The sequence below is a fragment of the Archocentrus centrarchus genome, chromosome 15 (assembly GCF_007364275.1).
Source record: "Archocentrus centrarchus isolate MPI-CPG fArcCen1 chromosome 15, fArcCen1, whole genome shotgun sequence".
Lineage (NCBI taxonomy): Eukaryota > Metazoa > Chordata > Actinopteri > Cichliformes > Cichlidae > Archocentrus > Archocentrus centrarchus.
In genome coordinates this window covers 6,978,959-7,001,438 of record NC_044360.1, presented here as the reverse complement: position 1 = coordinate 7,001,438, position 22,480 = coordinate 6,978,959, and the positions used below count along the sequence as shown (strand labels likewise).

The window sequence follows — 22,480 nt, the reverse complement described above, 5'->3', positions numbered from 1 at the left end:
CACTTGAACATTACACCCACACATCACTGCTTAGCATCTCAGAAAAGGTTTTCAGGCTTATTTTTACATACAAATTGTGCCATTTATAGTATTTATTTCAACATGAAAAAAAAATCCATCCCTTCTTTGTTTACATAAGGTTTCAAGATAAACAAAAAAGACTTCATATGACTTTATACCTTATTTTTTTTTAGCGTGGTAGCCATAATTGGCTGAGTCTCACATTTAGACTGCAATCAGCCTCCCACTGAAAGCGCGGGCTCTGTAACACAGCGAGCTGTTTGAGGAAGTTAATAAGCGGGACTTGTTGACGTGAGGGTGGAGTGTTCATTTCAAACACAAACAAGCTGCAAAGTGCTGCTGTTAAGTGGGAGGTTAGCAGACAACAGAGGCACTCCACTGCTGAGTGTCTCTCTGCATCAGTGTTCGTTCCTGTGGAGGACTTAACTTGGTCTGTCTGCACCCACGAGGATTTACAGTGCACTGGCTTCATGAGTGAGTGATTGCACCTGTGTATTTCTCTGTAATCAGATGTAAAATTTCATCCCTTGTATGTGTGTCTCTATCTGTGTGTGTTTGTGTGTGTGTGTGGTGGTGGTTTTGGGGGGGGGGTATTGCGGTAAGGGTGTGGATTTCCACTGAACTGCAACCCTCTTCCAGAAAGGCAGCTAAACTCACAAGGTGCATGATAGCAGTTTTTTCCTGCACAGGGGAATTTTAAGCCCCTAAGAGGCTTTAGTCAGAGCCACAGGAAAACCACAAGCATTATAATAACATTTTAATGAGTTTTGTTAATTGAGGTTTTGTTTTCCAAAGCATAATATGTATTTTTTAATCAAATACTTGATTTGTGAATGAACGGATGCAGCAAAAATGAAAGTGAAAGGTTACAAGATGTTAGTGAAGACAGTGGCTCTGAAAAGAAAGACAGGAAGTCGAGCTGGAGGTGGCAGAGCTGAAGATTTTCATTGGGAGTGACCAGCATGGACAAGATTAGAAATGAATACATCAGGTTCAGCAGTTTGGACATGTGCAGACGAGGAAACAGCAGACATGCTGGACAAAGGATGTTGAATATGGGACTGCCAGGCAGGAAGAAGATGAAGGCCACAGAGAGGTGGATGTACTGAAGGATGACATGGTGTGACAGAAGAGAATGTTCGCAGATTGGATGAGATGGGAGGCAGAGGGGTTGGCTGTGGCGACCTCTATCAAATTCTCAGAAACATGAAGCTACTTCCGGGTGCTCCTTGCCAACAGGGGTTACGCGCAGGCAGGAAACTCCATGTTTGATTTGGCCAGAATTTTATGCCATATGCCCTTCCAGACACAACCCCAAAGGAGATTTGTGTCTCCAGCTAGAATCGAACCATTAAAATACTCAGAAATAAAAGGGAAATAAGGCTCAGACTTCAGCTATATGAACCATAACAAGTACCATATACACTCAGTGGTCACTTTATTAGGTATGCCTTACCAGTACCAGGTTGGCCTTTTACCTTCAGAACTGCAGGCACTAAGGGGCCCAAAGTGTGCCAAAAAAATATTCCCACACCATTACACCATTACCAGCTGCCTCAATCATTGACACATAGTATAGCAGGATGGATCCATGCTTTCATGTTGACCCTACCATCTCAATGTCACAGCAGAAATCGAGGCAGACCAGGCAACATTTTTCCAGTCTTCTGTTGTCCAGTTTGGTGAGACTGTGTGAGCTGTAGCCTCAGTATCCCGTTCTTAGCTGGCGAGGAGTGACACTGGAGTGGTCTTCTGCTTCAAGGTTTGATGTGATGCACATTCAGAGATGCTCTTCTGCATACCTTGGTTGTAGCGCCATCTTGTGGACAGATGACATCTGTGCTATACAAACCAACACCAACGTCTTTGTGTACAGACTGTGATGTCAGGCTATTTATTGAACTCATGGCCTCCATATCAGTAAACAAAATTAACACAGAAGAATAGAATTTTTTACTACATTAACTATTATCATCACCACAGAAATGTATTCACTTATTTATTTATTTGAAAATACAAGTCACGAGGAGTTGTAATGATGATAGAAAAGAAAGCGATAAAATGCTTAAAAACTTGGGCTTTAAAAAATTTTTTTTTTTAAAATGATGGTGTTGACCTAAAAAAATAAAAAAATACTGCAACATTTACCAAAACCTTCCACTAATCTGATCCACAATCACTAACTTCTATTCTTAAGCATGTTCTGTAGAAAATTTGTGAAATTATGATAAAGAATCTTTTAATTACTTATTAGAAGAAGTCCTAATACAGTAGCTGTCCCAGGAAGTGATCAACTGAAAGAACCAGGTGAACAATAAAGTCTTTAAAGTTTTGCATCACGTCATAGCTCAAAGCGGGTTTAACATACCCAGGGTATCTTTCTGTTTTCTGGAGTCAAATTAGAGCTCTGAAACTTTAAACTGGATACATTTAAACATTTAAAGTTACTGTCCCACAGCCTGATAACGGAGACATTTCTCGGTAGATCATAGTGAAATCAATGTGATTGATTAAACAGGTATTCTTGGTGTGTGTTCTGTTTTCTAGCGGCTGCGGCTCTATCACTGTAAAACAGACATACCAGCAGATTAAAATCAAGTGTAACAATATTTCATACATTTTCTAAATCTCCAAATGAATACATGTACATACCTGTGACAAGGCGACACAGTTTGTGTAGCTGGTCTTAGAAAGGTACGTCTGAAGAAGCTACGCATATAAGACCTATTCTCCTGGCAGAAAATCTTTATTGTGCTTAAAAGATGCTGTAAATAAATGAGTGGCACTTCCAGCTGAATCTGGTTCTGTGAAAAAGTCCCTTTATTAAGCAGTGATGCACCAACCTGGTCAGCTGCCTGTGTTTAAAATACCTATAAATGATAAATTTGTTTCACCATATCAATCAACATTTCAATCTTACATTGTTCTTCACATGTTTTACCATTTCTAAAAAGTAAATAAATTGAAGTTGGGACTCAGTTTGTTGCCACTCAGTTGGTTTTGTGTATTTTTCCACGTCAGCAAATCCTATCAAAAGCTCCACTGAACAACAAATGAATAAGACATACCAGGATTTGGAAACATGCCAGTACTGCCATTTCTCAACATCTGTTATTTATATGTCCCAGTTTCAAAATAAAATCTTACATTTTTTTATTCTCCTTAATTTTATGAATTCACAAATACATAATAAGGCAATCCCATGGGACCTGCTCAAAGTCTGTTGGGTAGCTCAGGTCCAAATAAATGGCAGGCACATTTGCGATGCTACCAAGTTGTGAAACACTCCACACCTTTGATGATGACTCAGATACCTTCCAGGTCATCTGTGGGTTCTGCATGTTCACGTATCATGGTGAAACATCATCACCATAGCTTCTCGGTCAGTTGCTTTTCTAGATTTGGCATACCTGCTGTTGGTATCTTGATATCTTTTGTCAATCATGCATATAAAAGACTTTACAAAAAAAAAAGAATGCTGAGAAAATAAGCAGCGCTATGGCAATAAACAGTAGACTTTTACTTCATAAGTATACACGTCATAACAGCTAGCAGTGTCACAAAGTTGCTTTTTGTGCACTGATATTGTAAAAATCACAAGGATTTCACAAGTTTCAATAATTTCTTTTTACCATTAAATACAAATTTTGCTTTGGCAGTTGTGCCACCGTCAAAAACCTTTGACCAGCACTCTATGCGAGCATCTTTCTGTGTGTGCAGAGGGAAGCATATGTTAAAGATATGGCAACATTTTACATTTTTCTCATTGTCAAATGTTTGGATCCAAACAAAAAGGCACTGAATTAGTAATAAGCATTATGTGTGTATTTAAAGCCTGATAAATCATATTCTATGTACAGTACTGTGCAATGGTCTTAAGCCACTCCAATCATTTCTTTAGATTCTGTTAGACAAAGAGGAAAAAGGTCTATGAAACCTTTTCTGTCAGCTTCTTCCCCTTAAAAATGGTTTCTTGACAGCCACCCTTCTGAGATGATTTCTGATGAGGACTGAAAATGAGTAAAAAAAAGCAGCCAAAGCTTTGAAACTTTCTGAAATGTTTAAAGACCTTCAGAAAACCTGGATATTGATGTTGCTCATGGTTACTTCAAAAAAACTGCAAGTATGGCTACTTGGAGGGCAACACAGTGGTACAGTGGTTAGCATCATCTGGGGGCGGGGGCTTTCTGTGTGGAGTTCTCAGTCCTAACACATGCAGTTAGTGGGGTTAGGTTAATTGGTGATTCCAAATTAGCTGTAGATGTGAATGGTTGTCTGTCTTTCTGTGTTAACCCTGCAACAGGCTGGCCTGTACCCCGCCTCTCGCCTTAAAGCAGCTGGGATAGACTCAAGCCAAGTAAGCCAAGTAAGGACCCTACAATAATTACAGAGAAAACCCAACAATTAAAACAATCTCCTTGGGGGACTTGGTGACAGTGGGAAGGAAAAGCTCCCTTTTAACAGGAAGAAACCTCTGTCAGAACCAGACTCAGAGAAGGGCAGTCATCTGCCAAGATCGTTTGTGGGTGAGGGGAGAGAGACAGGACAAAAGACACACTGTGGAAGAGAGCCAGAGATTAATAATAACTAATGATTAAATGCAGAGTGGGTTATAAACAGAGTAAAAAGAGGTGAATGAAAAGAAACACACAGTGCATCATGGGAACCCCTCAGGAGCCTAGACCTATTGCAGCATAACTAAGGGAGGGTTCAGGGTCACCTGATCCAGCCCTAACTATAAACCTTGTCAAAAAGGAAACTTAAGCCTAATCTTAAAATAGAGAGGGTTGTCTGTCTCCTGAATCCCGAAAGGGAGCTGGTTCCACAGAAGAGGGGCCTGAAAGCTGAAGGCGCTGCCTCCTATTCTACTCTTAAGTATCCTAGGAACCACAAGTAAGCCAGCAGTCTGAGAGCGAAGTGCTCTATTGGGGTGATACGGTACTATGAGATTATTCAAAGTCTTGTATGTGAGGAGAAGGATTACCATATTACCATGGACCATATTAATTTTGGAATTCACTCAGCTTGGTTGTTTCAAATTAACTGGCTTTTTGTGGCCTTAACAAGTGCATGTTTTAAGTTAAACTTGCTCAAGGCCCCTAGGTTTAAAAAACTAATACAGATATATTGCTTACACTGGAAATAGGTATATTTAATTGATTGAGCAACTCATCAAGTTAATTTTTTAGAATGTACCCTAGTAAGAAGTGAACCACCTACGTAGTAAAGAAAACCCAGGGTTAAAGTTACCTGGGAAAGCCAAAGTCCTGCTTCATAGTATGGACTTCAGGAGAGTTTCCTGTGAGAACTGTAAGATATCAGGTGGTTTAGTAAACCACTGAGGCTTGCAGCACAAATACAGAGCAGGATCGTGACTTTACACAGCCGGAGGAGAGAGCCAAGCTTGTGATGACTGTTTACTCAGCCCCACTCCGAGTGAACACTGCCACTATTCATCCCATGCCAGTGCTGGAAAACCAGACACACACACAAGCACACGCACAAGCACACACACGCACGCATACGCAGACAGTCATAGGAAAAACAGAAGCTTCATACAAATTCTGATCCGAGTCCCATCCATTAATCTATTTTCCTCCAAATTTCCAATTCAGGGTTGCAGTTCTTGTCCAAGTCCTACGGCCTATTTAAATGCATGATAGGGTGTAAGACTGATACTGAGCAGATGGATGAATTCACATTGTAGTACTTCTGCCTGGGTTAGGTGAGCAGCAGCTTTTGCTTTTAATCCCAGTTTAACCTCTAAACCTCTGCAAAAGCCCCCCAAGATAAATTTCAATGAGAAACATGAAATTTCTCATTGGAAGTTTAACATTAGCTCCCATTTTAAGCTTACCTGTCCTGTTTCACACCTGTACTGTAGATCATCAGACTGTGCCTACTGTTTTCTTTATTCTTTTTTACTGTTTTAACTTGTGTCTTGCTGCGCTTCAGTCAGTGGTTGTCGTGCCTAAACCTGTTACATAAATAAACAGACTTGCCTTCCTCTCTCTGTCACACAAAGGAGAGTTTGTGCATTGAAAACTTTCACCGGAAAACTGCTGGAACACTCTTGAGGGCAAAGTGTTCCAAGAACTGCTGGAGAAAAACATAAACACCCTAATTCCAGTAAGAACGATGTCAGGGTAGACAAATAATAATGATGATAATATAATAATAAAAGTGTCTATAAATGTAAGTATCTGCCAAATCACCACTTTAAAATATGTTTTGATTTTAAGTTCAAATACATGTTTTGTTTTAGTAATATGTTTAGGGTGGGAAAATAGTAAATTTAAAATGAACAGAACTTTCACGCGAATTTTGTGGACACACAAAAGCCGCTTATTGAGCATCATAAGTATGGAAACGGAAATAAAAGTGCAACACCGCCATCTTGTGGACAGATGACATCTGTGCGACACAAACCGACATCGTCTTTGTGCACAGACTGTGATGCCGGGCTGCTTATTGAAGGCACGACCTCCATATCAGTAAACAAAATGAACTCAGAGGAATATCATTATTTTTTTTTTTTGCCACATTAAAAATGATCATCCCTGCGGAAAACAAAATTATTCCACCTTTATTAGATTTTCCACATCTTGTTACTTAAAGATTTACAGAAGTGTCCTTTGCATCCAAAACATTTACACTCACCTGCCACTTTGTTAGGTACACCCTTTCAGTTGCTTATTAATGCAAATAGCTAATCAACCAATCACATGGCAGCAAGTCAATGCGTGTAAGTCCACACACCATGATTGTTTAAACTGAACCAGAATGGGGGAAGAAAGGTGATTCAAGTGACTCTGAACGTAGCATGGTTCTTGGTATCAGACGGGATTTTGAATCTACTGGGAATTTCCCACACAGCCATCTCGAGGGTCCGAAATAGAGAAAATATCCAGTGAGCAGCAGTTCTCTGGGCGAAAATATCTTATTGATGTCAGAGGTCAGAGGAGAATGGTCACACTGCTTTGAACTTACAGGAAGGCATCAGTAAATAATTATTTGTTACACACAAAGTATCCAGAAGAGCATCTCTGAATGCACAACGCATCAAACCTTGAAGCAGATGGGCTACAGCAGCAGAGACGATACAGAATGCTAATCCTGTCAGCTAAGAACAGGAAGCCGAGGCAACAGTTCACACAGGCTCACCAAAACTGGACAATCAAAGATTGGAAAAATGTTGCCTTGTCTGAGAAGTCTTGATTTCTGCTGCAATATTTTTATAGGGTCAGAATTTGGAATAACAACATGAACGCTTGGATCCATCCTCCCTTGTGTCAGCAGCAATGTGGGGAATATTTACTTTGCACACTTTGGGCCCCTTAGTACTTACCTGAGTATTGTTGCTGACCATGTCCGTCCCTTTACGACCACAGTGTATCCATCTTCTGATGGTTTCTTGAACATGACATTATGTTCACTAAGCAATTAAGTAAAGTTTATTTATGTAGTACTTTTTAAGAACAAATAAGTGCTTTAAGATAAAAAAAAAAAGATTTTAAAAAATAAACAAAATGTTATAAAAACAGATCAAGCTAAATAAACGCAAGCCTGCACAGATTTGCATCATCTAACAAATCTGCAGAAACTGTGTGACACAATCACAGCACTGTGGACCCAAATCTGAGAAATGTTTCCTGTACTGAATATGAATATGATGATTTCCATGACAAAATAAGGCATAAATAATAATAATAAAAAAGACCAAATGCACAAACTCATAATCCAAATATTTTAATTTAAAACTGCTGGTCAAAACTCATCTTCTTTCTCAAGATAAAAGCCAGCAATGAACTGATCAGTCTGCTGTATATAAATATCAGATCATTGTGTTAATATTTTACTAACCTGAAAAATGAGTCCTGTAAAATATGGGCTAGAGACACACTGACTAAACATCACAAAGTGCAGAAATGTTTTTTGAAAAGCAGAGGTATTGAATTATTAAGAGAGAAACAGCTTATACCTTAAATCCTGTAAGGCTCCTAAGTTCCTTTACAGCAACTTTGCAGAGGTTTTAAGACTTTCTTGTAATTTGTAAAAAAGTGGTCTTGAGCAACAGTTCATCGGGCTTTCTGAAGGCCTTTCAAACTTTTTCTTAAGGGATAAACCAGTGCTGTGTCTACACAGAACAGGTGACTTAGCAAAGAACCAGTTTTAAATTGTATATTTACACACTTTGTTACCAGCACACATCATTTGTTCTCATTTCTTTAGGCGACTCTATGACAAAGCAAGAAGTGGCGTGCCTGAAAAAATATCTGCAGCAGATGAACAGTGAAAGCCGTGTCCTTAAGAAATATGAAGAAAAATACTGACCTGAGAGATGCAGCTGATCTGTTTACTGTTTGCTGAAATGGTCTCACAGGAAGGGTGGCTGTCAAGAAGCCATTCTTCAAGAATATGATTTCCATGAATCATATTCTTGAAGAAAAAAAGGAAGCATGTCAAATACACAAGAATTGGAATAAAAAAATCTGTAGCAACAGTTCTCGTGCAAAAACAATTTAAATGATAAGAAAGAAACAATGCTCTTTATTAAAATTCTTGAAAAAGTTGCTCTAAAGAGAATGTATAGGGCCAGGAAGAAGAGTTTGCTGATTTTAAGAGGTGATAAGAAATAAAAATAATTAAAAAACAGGTTGGAAACCTCTGCTTTAAACTATCTAATAAATATGGACATTTGTGACACTGATCATGTCTCTGCTCTGTCTGCGGCTCTTAGGTGTACAAACAGAGGATGAAATGGAAAGAGACAGGTGACAGATGGGGAGAGTTTTCTACCATGAGGTGAAGTCTTGTAACGACAGTGCTGAGGAACCCGAGTAAACGGATTACCACATTGGTAGGTGTCCTCCCTCTCCAGCTTCATCTGTCAAATCCTAAAAGTCTGAACCAAACTGAGGTCGAGCTTCACCTCACTTGGCCTCAAACTATTAGATATTAGACTCAGAGTTTCTGTATGTGGTATTTGAAGTCAGCAGTGCAAGTGGGCACAGGTGAATAATGACTTGAAAATTCCTAAAGGAAATGGATGAGGAAAGAGGAAAAAGAACAGGCTGTCCAGACAATGAAATCTTCAAACTGTAGGTCAGGGGTAAAATGATCAACACCACATCACCAACAGTATTCACTTATCCATCCAAGTCACTGAATTCAGCTAATGCAATCATGTCCATGGCCACAGGTAAATAAACCAAGCACCTCGGCATGCAGACTGCTTCTGCAAACATTAGTGAAAGAATGGCTCGCTCTCAGGAGCTCAGTGAATTCCAGCACGGTTCCGTGATAGGATACCACCTGTGCAGGAAGCCCAGTTGTGAAATTTCCTCACTACTAAATATTCCACAGTCAGCTGTTAGTGGTATTATAACAAAGTGTAGCGGATGCTGAGGTTCATAGTGCTTTCTCCAGAATCAGTCTCTACAGACCTCCAAACATCATGTGGCCTTCAGGTTAGCTTAAGAACAGTGCGTATAGAGAGCTTCATGGAACGGGTTTCAAACGCCGAGCTGCTGCATTGAAGCCTTACTTCAATTCAAGTGTAACGCAGAGTGTCGATGCAGTGGTGTAAAGCACGCCACCACTGGACTCTAAAGCAATTGAGACCTATCCTTTGGAGTGATAAATCACGCTTCTCCATCTGGCAATCTGATGGATGAGTCTGGGTTTGGTGGTTGTCAGGAGAACGGTACTTGTCTGACTGCACTGTGGCAAGTGTAAGGTTTGGTGAAGGGGGGGGGGGGGGGGGGGGGGGATTATGGTGTGAGGTTGTTTTTTTAGGAGCTGAGTTCAGCGCTTTTAATGCTTCAGGATATTAAGGCATTTTTAACAACTTCATGCTCCCAACTTTGTGGGAACAGTTTGGGGATGGCTCCTTCCTGTTCCAGTATGACTGCGCACCAGTGCACAAAGCAAGGTGCCTGAAGAGGTGAAGCTGTTATAGCTGCAAAGGGTGGGCTGACATCATATTAACCCCTATGGATTAAGAATGGGATGTTACTCAAGTTAATATGTGTGTAAAGGCAGACGAGCAAATCCTTTTTTGGCAATATGGCATTTTTTTAACTTAAGTTGTGAGGAGCAATTCAATCCAGCTGACAGGGTAAGATCAGGGAAAACATTTAATAACCACTCTACAAACCAGATTTTAAAGTACAACCCTAATTATAATTATTAATTAAATTCCAACAATGCTGATTTTTATTTTTTTGGTGATCAAAAGAAATTTGTCTACAGTTATGAATGATGAAGATATAGAACAGTCTCAGTCAGTTCTATCAGTTCAGTTAACTGTACCATCCACTGCACTTTGTGTGGGGCGTGAAAAGATTTCATCCGGTGGGGTGAAGTGGTGTAAACAGTATGAGAATCAGTGGTCTACACTAACCAACCTGTACTGTATGTGGATGCTGAATTTTCTGTCTAACCAGCACCAAGCAGTGAGGCTGCATATTTTGTTTCCATTTCTGGCACTGGTGTTCCAAAAGGGTACAGTACGTTCTCGGTCCTTCTTCATGACTGTTTAGCCTCCCATAACACCACTGAAGTCCTGATCTACTTCAAACAACCTACACCTTAATATAAAAAAGCCAAAAGGAGACAAAGAGAGCACAAAAGCATTCGCACTTCCTAAAAACTGCGAAAAAGACCAAAGTATCAAAGAAGCTATTGGAGTCTTTTTACAGGTGTGCAATAGGGAGCATGCTCACCTGTGCAATCACCATCTGGTTTGGCAGCTTTATAGCTCAGGGTAAAAATCCACTAGAAAACATTATTAAACCAGCTGAAAAAAACTTGTGCTGTATGAAAAGAATATCATACATTATGAAAGATGGATGTAATTTGTTTGCACTTCTGGGAGGAGCTACAGAACATTAAAAACTTCACACAAACGGACTGAGAAATGCCTTTTATCCAAGTGCTGTTGGGCAGTTAAATCAGTCAGGACAAAAATCACGTGTGCCAAACTTTTTTTTTTTTAAATACTGACATATTTTTTGTATTATTTGTTCTCATTGTGATTTTCCAATTGGTTTATAAGTGTATATTTCACTGTATCTTTTTATTATCAATTCCTTTTTAAATGTATACTCTGCACAATAAGGCAATGGCAATTTTGTTTTATGTTCACTTAAGTAATTGATTATATTTGGTTTATTTATTCCTCTTATTGGCTTCTTTAGCAGTTGTCAAAGAGGTTGGATTGTGTGTTGTTTTTAAGTTATTGCTAAAGCAGTTTGATGTTGAAATGACAATAAAAGATTTTCAGTTCAAATCAGTTATTTCAATCTGATTTTACTTTCAGTGTAAACTCCCATCTGTATAAAAGCTTTTTGTATTTGGGTTATTATTGCAAGATTTTGACTTACTAATTCAAACTTCTTAGAAAATAACTCAAAAATGAGAAAATAATTTAAAATTTTGGGTTATTAATTTGAAATTTTGAGATAAGAACTCGACTTCGCTTTGCCAATTAGGAAATGTTTTTTTCAATGCCAGAAACAAACTACAATACCATCACAGTTTGGCGTACTAGGTAAACCTTTCACTGATAAAGTATTTTAGTATCAAAATTATTTAACAACTGAAGTCATAAAAACAAACAAACTGGGACTTACAACTATTGAAAAAAAAATGCATGAAAACCAAATAAACCATTATGGATGGAAAATCACCAACACTGGAAAAAGTCTATTCAGGGCCAAATGACAAAAAAAATGTGTAATACAGGTCATCTTACCCTGCTCACCCAGATGATTAGAACAAATATTGAACATGGGATTTAATATTCATTATATTTTGTAGCTTTTGCATCCACCTGTTTGACAACTGCAGATAGATGGCAAATCTGGAGAACACACCTCTTCCTTATTGCCCTTCTGTGCATTTTCCCTGACAAACACACAAGAGATTTATCTACCCCAAACATAAAGCAAATTTTTACTGTATTTACTGTATGATGGTTTAGTTAGTTACCGGTAAATATACTGTATAGAGGTGTTTGTACGATGTCACATTATTGTCTGACATGTTTCACACCACAACAGGTGTGGCCTGCAGCAGAAAGTTAATCTGTAAATCAGATTGGGAACGTCCACACTGACATCAATCTGACTTTGAATAATCATCTGTTCAAGTGAAAAGCCACCAAACCATCTGGACCATCTGGCCTGAAGTCGTGATTCCTCCTGATGGTAAGAAGATAAGGCACTCAGCCTGTGTGTGTGTGTTAGAAAGAGAGGATAAGGAGTGTGTTAATCTTAAACTATTTGCTTTGCAGGTCAGTGTGCTGAGCGAGGTGGCAGAGGACGTGCAGAACTTGTGGCTGTATTTCTGGAATAAAAAAGGAAAAAGATGGCAGTTATGTACAGATCTCCCTTTCTGGAAAACAAGGAATTAGTGGCTCTGTACGGAGGGGAAAGAGACTGTTACTTTGACAAGGATGAAGACTGCATCAGTGAGGTGAGGAAGCTAAAGTTCTAAAGATAATAAATTGCACTTAAATCTGCTTTCAATGTCTACTATTACTCATAAAAAGATTTTTTCATACAAAGTTAGAGGGTAATCATTTTGGTTTTAATTATGTATTCAAACAAGTGAGAATCAGGGCTTATTAGTGTCATGTAAAGTAACAGAATTTAATTTATAAGCAAGCTAGAATATACTTATAGTGCAGTGCACTTAATTATGTTACAGTATCTTCATTTTAATAGTAGTCAGGTGCAAATAAAGATGGAAATCCCCTTACTCATTTCTCACTTCCTTACCTCATGTCTGCAATGAAGATGTTTAACTGATGGATTTCATGCAGTGCAGACAAAGCAGTCAGTGAAAATGACAAACAAGACTTTTGACTGAAAATAAAGTTGTTTGTTGTAGAGTTTGGAGGATTATTTCTGTAGTCTCACAGCTAGAGGAAAGAAGTCTGGAAGCATGATAGGTGACACTTCCCTATTGCAGACTGTGGTGGGTATTTTTTTCAATTACAATTTGAAGTGTCTAAAAATAAAAATGGAAATCCCTTTTCAAGTTAATTCTTCTCCACATCCTCGCCACATACTTACAGGATCTTTCAGTCAAAGAGAGATTCACTGCACTGCTTTGCATGCTGAGCATCATTGTGTAATGTAATGTGTAATGATGTTGTCAATGGCACTAAAGGTAAGGCCATTAGAGAATAATGAGAAAGCATTTGGTGCCAGCCGAATCCACCCACTATATGGCATAATGTTCATAACTTCTAACCTTTCAGGAATATGAGCTGGAGTCAGAGTCCAGTGAGGAAGGCAAAGGCGGGAGAGGCATTCGCAGCTCCCTGTCTCTGGAAATCTACGGCCTGCAGAGGGAGCAACATGTTCACTTCTCCAACCAGGAATACTACAGGAGGCTGGAAGACCTGAAGAGCAATCACCTGAGGAACATGGCAGAGCTGGAGAGGATGTACATTAGCCAGGGCAAGGAAAGGAATGGAGGGGGTGATGATGGATGTCTGGAAAGAAACAAAGACGCCAGACAGTTACTCAGGTTGGGTATGCTCTAAACCAGGGGTGGGTAAAACTTTTTGGCCCTGGGGCCACATTGACTTTTTGAAATTTGACAGACGGGCCGGGCCAGCACCAGAACATGAACATAAAAAAGGCATTACAGTGTTAATACTTACATTTATTTCTAGTGGGAACAGTGTTTTTTTTTTTTTTTTGCCAGTGCATCAAAGTCTGGTGTTAGTTTTATTGTAGCAAAACTCAGAATCCTCGACATCAGTTATAATTATGATATGATTTGATTTGGGTAATTCTGTACCAATCTTTGGCGGGCCGGATCAAAAAGACCAACAGGCCGGGTGTGGCCCACGGGCCGTAGTTTGCCCACCCCTGCTCTAAACTCATCATAATTACAGAGAGGGACTTACATGCAAGCACTTAAATCTTGAAATCATAGAGGTGGAAATATGTGCATTAAGGTCTAAAGGTCTAAAGACTCCAGTAACTATAGCTTAAATGATTACATGATTGACACCCCCCCCCCCCCCCCCCCCCCCCCCAAGTCAACAGCCATCAAGGGTTAAACTACATTTGCTTAAAATAAATAGAATGATGAGTTTCTGGCAATGTCTCATATACCTGTTGTACCCAAAGGAATTCACTAATTATTCTAAAGTAACTACAAGTTAAATTTGTTACCGAATATTAATCCCTGGTAACTCTGTTGGTGAAGGATAGAGGTTATTTCAGTCTTTTTTAAATTCATTCAGGAATATACCTTTGCACTAAATTAGAAACTCACAAACCTAATTCATTTTCTTGTCTTTCCTACTGAGGCAGGGGATTTTCAAGGGAAGTGGCATTCAAAATGACGTAACAGTTTTTTCAGGTTTTAAAGGTCAAAATTCATGATTTTTGAGCTGTGACTTTTGACCTTTAAAATGAATCAGCCTCCGCAAAATCATTCCCATAAAATGTGTTTAATGTTTTATAAATGGCTTTTTTTCTTATTAGGAATTAAGTTATCCAAATAAGCTATAATATTGTATTTTTTGGAGAGACCCTTTCTGAAGTTCAGGAGGGGGAGCATAACCCAAACACACCCTTATTCAATTCAATTCAATTTTATTTATATAGCGCCAAATCACAACAAACTGTCGCCTCAAGGCGCTTTGTATTGTGGGTAAAGACCCTACAATAATACAATTATTGCCACGCATTTACACACCTGGCCTGTACACCTGTTTGTTCTCATTTATTACTCCCCCTCAACAGTATTCCTTAATAAAGGCTTCCCAAATGTTAACACTGGAATAGCTCTTTGCTTACGTGTTTGACGCCGTGGTCCTTGATAGTGAATCTAGCCATTGTTAATAAATTGATCAAATAAATGTAGTTTAAATGGATGATTTTTGAAAATGGCAGCATTTTATTTAGTGTTAATTTAACCAAGAATGTTAATGTCTGCCCCTCTCTGTCTAATCTGACCCAGTGGCCCTGCCAGGAGACTCCAGAGGATCAATTCCCAGGAGGAGCTGGACTTTCATGAGTCTTCAAGTAGCTCTGACCACTCAGAGCACTGTGGAGAGGACAGCATGGGGGAGCTGGCCTGGACTCCCAGCCAGGAGCGAATCTTTGAGAGGTTGGTTATGAAGACATGAGTCCAGGTTTTCCATGAATCATCTAACAAAATGCTACTGGTATCAGATGATTTTCACCTCAAGGTCACCAAACTTTGAGAGGACAGAAAGAACTGGAGCACAATGACTAATGTACAACATGACTGTGTCTTCACTAGATACTGGAAAAGAAAATGGAAAAAAGGCACAGGGAAACAAATTTTGCCAAAAAACTCCTCACATGTGCCAGTAAATCTGCAGGTCCTCCTCAGCACGCTGAGTATTGTTAAATTTTTAGATTTACTGTAAATTTAACAAAATACAATAAACTCAGGCTGCTTCTTGAATGGCGTCTCATAATTGAACAGGTCTTGAGATATACTAGATAATAAAATTCAGTTAAATTTTATTTATGTGGTGCCAAATCACAACATAAACAGTAGCCTCAAGGTGCTTTATAGTGTAAGGTAAAGATCATATAATTATTACAGAGAAAACCCAACAATCAAAATGACCCCCTATGAGCAAGCACTTGGTGACAGTGGTAGGGAAAAACTCCCTTTTAACAGGAAGAAACCTCTGGGAGAACCAGGCTCAGGGAGGGGCAGTCATCTGTGAGCGGTTGGGGGTGAGGGGAGAGAGACGGGACAAAAAATATACTGTGGAAGAGAACCAGAGATTAATAATAACCAATGATTAAATGCATGTTAAATGCTGTTACTTATACCCCCACCATGTAACAGAAATTCAGGGGCTACAGATAAATCAACATAGATGAGCAGATGAATCACTCTTCACCGTCAAATTTCTTTCTCCTCTGTTTTCCCTCAGAGATGTCCTGCTGAGCCCAGAGAGGATGATGAACCAGAACCAGTTCAGGTTCCAGCCCACATCCTCCTCTCCAAAATCACAGGGTAGAGTGTCCAAGGTCACTGTGCCCAAACCCTTCCAAATGATGCTGAGAGAAGAGGAGAGGAAGAAGCACAAGGTGCGGACACGTTCAGAGATCGAGTTGGAGAACATGCTGCTGAGACGGGAGCTAGAAGAGCTCAGAGAATGCCAGAAAAAATTCCGGGCATCACCTGCTCCGGCACACATACACCTGCCTCTCTATGAAATTATCAGCCGTCGCAATAGTCAGCGGTCCGACCAAAGCAGAAGCAGCAGCAAAAAAAACAGGAACCCTGATGCGAACAACAACCAGACCTCTACTGCAGTCTTACCACAGCCTTTCCATTTCTTGGAAAGAGAGAGGAGGAAGAGGGAGGCAAAGATTGTGGAAGAGCTTGGAAACTTTGGTCAGAAAATGGAGCGGCAGACCTTCAAGGCAAGACCATTGCCCATATCTATTTATGGCACCAGACACAGAGAGGGCCCCATGACCACAAGCTGCAGCCTCCAGTCTCAAAAGTTCTACATGCTGGAAAGAGAGGCTAATGATGGCCAAAGTGATCAAAGCTCAGACCCGGAGCTGGATATGCAGCAGTCTGACTCCTCTCTCAACTCCTGCACGTCTCAGAGAAGTCTTTTCTCCAAGCCAGTGAAGAAGCAAATAGAGCTGTCCATTGAGATGGTGAAACAGAGGGAGAGGCCCAACGCTGACCCCAGCAGCTGCAAGAGCTGGGTGGCCCAGAGCTTCTGCTGAGCAAGCAAAGTGACTACATCAGTGTGTGAGAAAGTGTTAAAAGCTCACAGCAAAAGGGAGAATAGCAGCAGCTACAATTACACTGTTTTTATGTTAGTTTTACAATGCAAGCAAATCAACATGGTTGCTCTTTAGCCAGCAGTAAAACACAGTTAAAGCAATGCATGGTTAAAGTATTTCCAGTTAAAGCATGTGTTATTTTTATAGTACATTTGTAGAATAGTTGTTTTAGTGGAGAATACAAAAATACATTCACTGTTTTCTGCCATAATATACAGCCTGTGTCTGGTTAAGTGTGTTGAGCGCTTTTCTTTCCTCATCAAACAACTGCAAAGGTAACTGTTGGAAGAATCAGTTGATGCTGCTTACCTTTATCCATTGTCTGCCTTCATCTGCATTGGCGCAGTGCCCGAGGAATGTGGGATATTTTGATATTGGTATTCCAGCCAAACAGGTTCTCACAGTGCTGATTAACATCCATGCATCATCCTGTTCAGGCTGGAGCCTATCCCAGCTGTCATAGGGCGAGAGGCAGGGTACACCCTGTACAGGTCGCCAACACAAGAGAGACAGACAACCTTTCACACTCACATTCACACCTACGGGCAATTTAGAGTAGCCAATTAACCTAACCCCAGTAAGTGCAAGTCTTTGGAATGTGGGAGGAAACTGGAGTACCCGGGGGAAACCCACGCAAGCACGGGGAGAACATACAAACTCCACACTGAGAGAGGGAGAAGCCTGGGCCAAGGTGGAATCAACCTTCCAGATGTTATTCTAACTGTGAGGCAGCAGTGCTAACCACTGCGCCGCCGTGCTGCGGTGCTGATTAACAGTGAGACAATAATAATAATAACAAGAATAGTAAAAAGTGCTTCACACTTTGCATAAAAACCACACATTACAGTATACACGTTCAAACACACATACACAGTGCAGTGATAAGATCTCAGGAGCTCCATCATATAAACACGGGCATGTCCATGTAGAGCTTTACATCTAAATAATAGGATTTTGAGAATGGATGGATGGGAAAAGGGGGGCCAGATTCACTAACGTCTGCTGAGCGTCACTCTCCACATATTTCTGGTCCTCAGTAATGCTGGGGTTTTATGAAACAGCAGAAATAAATTGAACTGAGCTCTTTTTTTTTCTCAGCAGTCCGCACGCTCTCTAATCCGTAACGAATAAAAGTGAAATGTCAATGAAAATGCAGGTATTTATGAATTCGTGTTAGTGTGTTAGATTGATGGAGGAACGCTGCAGCGTGTTATTAAAAAAGGGAAGCGTGCATTCACCCGTGTGGCACAGTGACAAAGTAATTGAAACGGCTCGTGACAGCATGTTTCTGCACATCGTACAGGCCACAAACAGCAGATAAGTTACAATCCACACTCCACTTCCACAAATAGATTTTTAAATTTGGCAACATTTCTGCATTTTATTTATCAGTTTCTTAGGGCTAAAAAGAGGAGCAATGGAGACAGAGAAGTCTAAAACAACTAGGAGCATGGTGGGAAAAAAGAAAAAAACAAAAAACAAAACGGGTGGAGCCCAACGAAATATGCTATTGTTGCAGATTAAAAAAAAAAAAAAAAAACGTCCTGGGGAAATACTCGAGGAATCCCCCAAGGTTCCCATATCCCATTCTCTGAGAGTATCCATACCTGGATGCAGCGAAACAAAGCCGGTCAAAAGAGTGGGGTAACCTGTCCTGCAACCATCAACCTAGGTCTCGGCACAAATCATGACTGGGCACACCCCCACGCAATCTTTTTTGATGACACAATGACACCATTTCCTTGAGGTGCTATTGTGCGGCACTCTCTCTGAAAGTAAGACGTGGGCTAAGAAGCTGCAATACAAGACGTCTTTGAGGATAAAAGTACGGATTACAGGCACCGAGCAGGAGGAAAAGACTACCCAGCTTTACCTTTCTCTAAGTGGACTCCTCACAGTTACCACCCCAGGCTATTCATCGGAATTCATACGCAGAAATGATGGAAATTCTGTGCATTCTGTGTCTCTGTAAGTACACTAATATTGTATAATCTTTTACTGAATAACTGAAGTCAAATAAACTCTGAATTTACTCCATGAACTTGCAGAGGCGGATTGCATCAGTTTATTACTGTGAATTGTTTACCGCAAATCAGGTGAAGTGCTGCGTGGGTTGCTTATTGAGAGGAGAGGGGAATTCTAGGGGGAAAAAACGGTGCGAGACACTTTAGCGCGCACTTATATGCAGTTTATTGTGAAGCCATTTCATGTCTTTGAAACAAACGGCACTTCTCGACTGCTGTAGTCACAAGCACTCCCGCAAAACTTCATCAGACGCCCAAGTGCGCACGTGCGTCTGCGTAAGGAGACTTTCTTGTTCCTAGGCAACCAGATGGGAATCACGTGGGTGGGTGGGGTGGGGTGGGGGAATACCACCAGCTCCCTAAAGTTTTGTCCTGTTATCAGATCAGACATAAAGTTTATACATGTGGCTCACGGTAAAAGAGCCCCCATCTCCCCCCACACACTCTGCTGGAGATATGAGATTGTCAATCTAATCCTCTCACTTTAAGCCAGGGCGAGCTCTGTCCTCCGCCTGTCCCCTGCGAGAGTTGTTTGTGTTTCGTGTAGCAAGTGCATGATGCCTTTTCCTTCTTCTTCTTTTTTTTCCCCCCCTTGGGCGTGGGAGGGGTAGCTAGAAGTTAAACCTGACCTTACAGTAGCAAAAAGTGATCTAAGCACTGTTTGCCTTATACAGTAGGGAAACAGAAAGTAAGCAGAGGTATATAAAAAAATATTAGGAAGATTACCAATTGTTTATGACTCAAATGCTAAATTGAAAATTCTCTCAAATATGTATTTTTGACAAGTTATTTCAGTAGATTATTTTGAAGTTATATGGCCCCATCGGCATATATAGACTGGCCATTGTTTCATTGCACCTGTGTAGTTACATAGGTATTCACTGATTGCTAACATTGATGCGCTGACTTGTAATAGACACACAAAACATATGGCCAGGACACACTGACACCACATAGAGTAGATGAGTAGTTGATGCCAAGGGAGAGATCAGCCAGACACTGGTGGAGCTTTTAGATGCTATATAAAGAACAGACTGTTAGTTTCACCTCTCATTTCAAAACCTCAAGTTTTGTGGTTAAGTGCTTTAAGTATTTCTAACTTTTTTTTAAGGAAGCAAGAAAGTGAGAGAGTGGAGCGCTATATTATCGGCTAAATTTGAAAAGCTTGATATGAATGTGGGCTAATTAAAAAATACCAGCAGGCCACCAAAAAAATAAAAAAAATAAGAACAAACTAGAGGAGAGTTTGATTGCACAGTGAACAACACAGCGACTGTGACAGTGCCTCATCAGATAATGGCGTAAAAAAAAAAGGAACAGAGGTGAAACCAGACAAGAGAGACAGAATAAAGTGTCATACTTCTCAAACCAGCCACACCCTTAAAAAGGCAAAACTTTAAGCCTCAGAGGAATTAATTCCCTCTACAGATTTTTACAAATGTGTGAATAAGCTAAAAAAATGTTTTTTTTTTGTTTGTTTTTTTTTGTAGCAGGCTGTAAATATGCTTATTCTTTCTGTAAAGTTGATTGTGACTGAGTGAGGAGCCAGCATGAAGGGGCCATTGGTTTTTTCCCCTGTCACTGCTTTTAGACACAGTATATCACTTTGCATTTTGCCACACAATAAAGACGTGACTAATCATGCCCCTCGTCTTCTTTTCTTTTTTCCCCAGTTGCCTTCCTGAATCTTTGCTGTGTACAGGAGATCCCGTGCAATGCCACTCAAAGTTCTCAAGGGACCGTTTACAGTGTCCCAGAATTCCAGGCGTTGGGTTGTCACTACCACTGGGCTAATGCATCTGTAAGTTAAACAGTTGCTTAATTAAAATTTTTATTACCTGGCATGACCTGTGCCTCTATGTTAAAAAAAAAAATCACGTACAGATGTTTTTCATCACACAAAACAGGAAAAGCGCAGGTGCAGCCAATAATAAATAATTCATGGCACCTTTTGAGTTTCTAAACCTTTAAAGGATTCATGAACTCGTTTTGATATCTCCAGAGTCACCATTTTAACCCTCAGACTGACTTAATTTGTAAAACTGTTGTGATTTTGTTGTATGTTTCCTTCAGGGTCATGTGCTGGCAAATCACAAGGGGCAAATAGATGACCTGGTACTGAACAGCAGCGTCAGGAGTGTCACGACCCACACATGCATGCCAAAGCTCAACTATACTCGAGACTGCATCTCTGAGGTGCTACACTCCTCACATTTGAATTGCATACAGAGTAACATGAATAATTTAATGCAGAGCAGCTCTAAAATTAATGCCACCTGTAACCTCACTGCATTTCTCTTTGCATTATTTTGCTTAGGGGATACAACGCACAACATCTTGTGTCAGTGAGTATCTGTCTGCTTAATTTTTTGGGGCATTTGATGATATGTTTATTTCCATTGAAATAAGTATAGGTAATGTTTTTATATCTTCCTTTTTTACAGCTCAGTGCATGACTTCTGAGCCTCTGCAGAGTGCAGGTAAAGAACAAAGTAGGCAGTGCAGTTAAGATTTGTGGTAGAAATGAGTTACAACTTTAAACAGTTATGAAGACTTATTTGAAAAAGGGATGACATAAACATAAAAACCAAGTGACATTTTGGTGAATGAAACAGGAGTGCTGTTGTCACGCATCCACTTCCTGTTTATGAACGAGTCACTGAGGATGTGGCTGTCTCACTTTTCATTCACAAATAAGTAGCTAGCATTTGTAAAATGAACACACCCTGTCCCCAGTGAAGGAATGTTATTTGATTTCTGCTGTAGCACTGTGTATTCTACAGCCTGCCTTTGTTAACATGAACTCTTATCATAAATGACAGTACAATTCAAGGTCTTTAATAGACTCCCTGTAAGATCAGCTCAGTTATTAATTTGTCAAGAAACTGTACCACAAATCTGTGGATAGATAGTGTGTAATTTCACAGTGAGTAAATTATTGTCAAGAAATGTGTGTTCATACAAAAGGGGAAGTTAAGAACCTGTGTGACTAGTCAGTGTGCTCTGAGAGGTCTGAATTTATGTCATAGCATACCAACACAAGTTTTGATGTAGTCACTTTAAATCATGCAAGAACTGCATGTTGGTGGTTTGTGGTCACATAAAATTTTCAGCAGGCTGACTGTCAATCTCTCTCTGCTCTTGCAGAGATGCGTCGGCACTACTGGAGTATGATTATCAGTCTCTCTATCACGGCGCTGCTGGTAGTGCTGGTACTACTGGGCTCCATTTGCAGGTATTTCATCAGTGTATAAGGATTAAAACACTGTCACATTATTCACCTCAGGGTTGCCAATTCCTTCGCTTCTGGCATGTGATGCACACTTTAAACTTAAGTGTCCTGCCCTCAGGTTGAGGGGTGTTCATACAGAATAGGAGGGGTAACCTGTATCATTAGTCAGTGGTTAAATGAGAGTGGGCACAGTTAGAAGCTGATTTGCATCAAACATGTCAACACAAGTTGAAATGTTTCAAAGTTTTGACAGGAATTTAGCATTTTGGAAACTGGCTCATAAACATATTAACATGTAACAAGTAAATGTTAGGAACACGGAAGGAAAACTGCAACGTTTTGATTCATTATTTATTGCTCAAAAATGGCATCAGTCACCT

At 40.1% G+C, this 22,480-nt stretch overlaps 1 protein-coding gene across 2 annotated transcripts; it reads left to right on the top strand.

The window, feature by feature from the left end:
- The first annotated feature begins 353 nt into the window (after positions 1-353).
- LOC115793494 (protein FAM161A) lies at positions 354-17,050 on the top strand. 2 transcript variants are annotated; one of them, XM_030748521.1, is made up of 7 exons: positions 354-495; positions 8,762-8,881; positions 12,177-12,233; positions 12,320-12,501; positions 13,292-13,563; positions 15,013-15,162; positions 15,971-17,050. In XM_030748521.1, the coding sequence occupies exons 4-7, from the start codon at positions 12,394-12,396 to the stop codon at positions 16,782-16,784; spliced, it is 1,344 nt and encodes a 447-aa protein (XP_030604381.1). In that variant the 5' UTR covers positions 354-495; positions 8,762-8,881; positions 12,177-12,233; positions 12,320-12,393; the 3' UTR covers positions 16,785-17,050. The 2 variants fall into 2 exon arrangements, with proteins under 2 accessions (XP_030604381.1, XP_030604380.1); XM_030748520.1 differs by having other exon boundaries at positions 12,087-12,233.
- The last annotated feature ends 5,430 nt before the right edge of the window (positions 17,051-22,480 follow it).

Coding starts and splice junctions, on each gene's coding strand:
- LOC115793494 (XM_030748521.1), top strand. CDS start 12,394: ATGGCAGTTATGTACAGATCTCCCTTTCTGGAAAACAAGGAATTAGTG. Junction 12,502..13,291: donor ATGAAGACTGCATCAGTGAG/GTGAGGAAGCTA, acceptor CTAACCTTTCAG/GAATATGAGCTGGAGTCAGA. Junction 15,163..15,970: donor CAGGAGCGAATCTTTGAGAG/GTTGGTTATGAA, acceptor GTTTTCCCTCAG/AGATGTCCTGCTGAGCCCAG.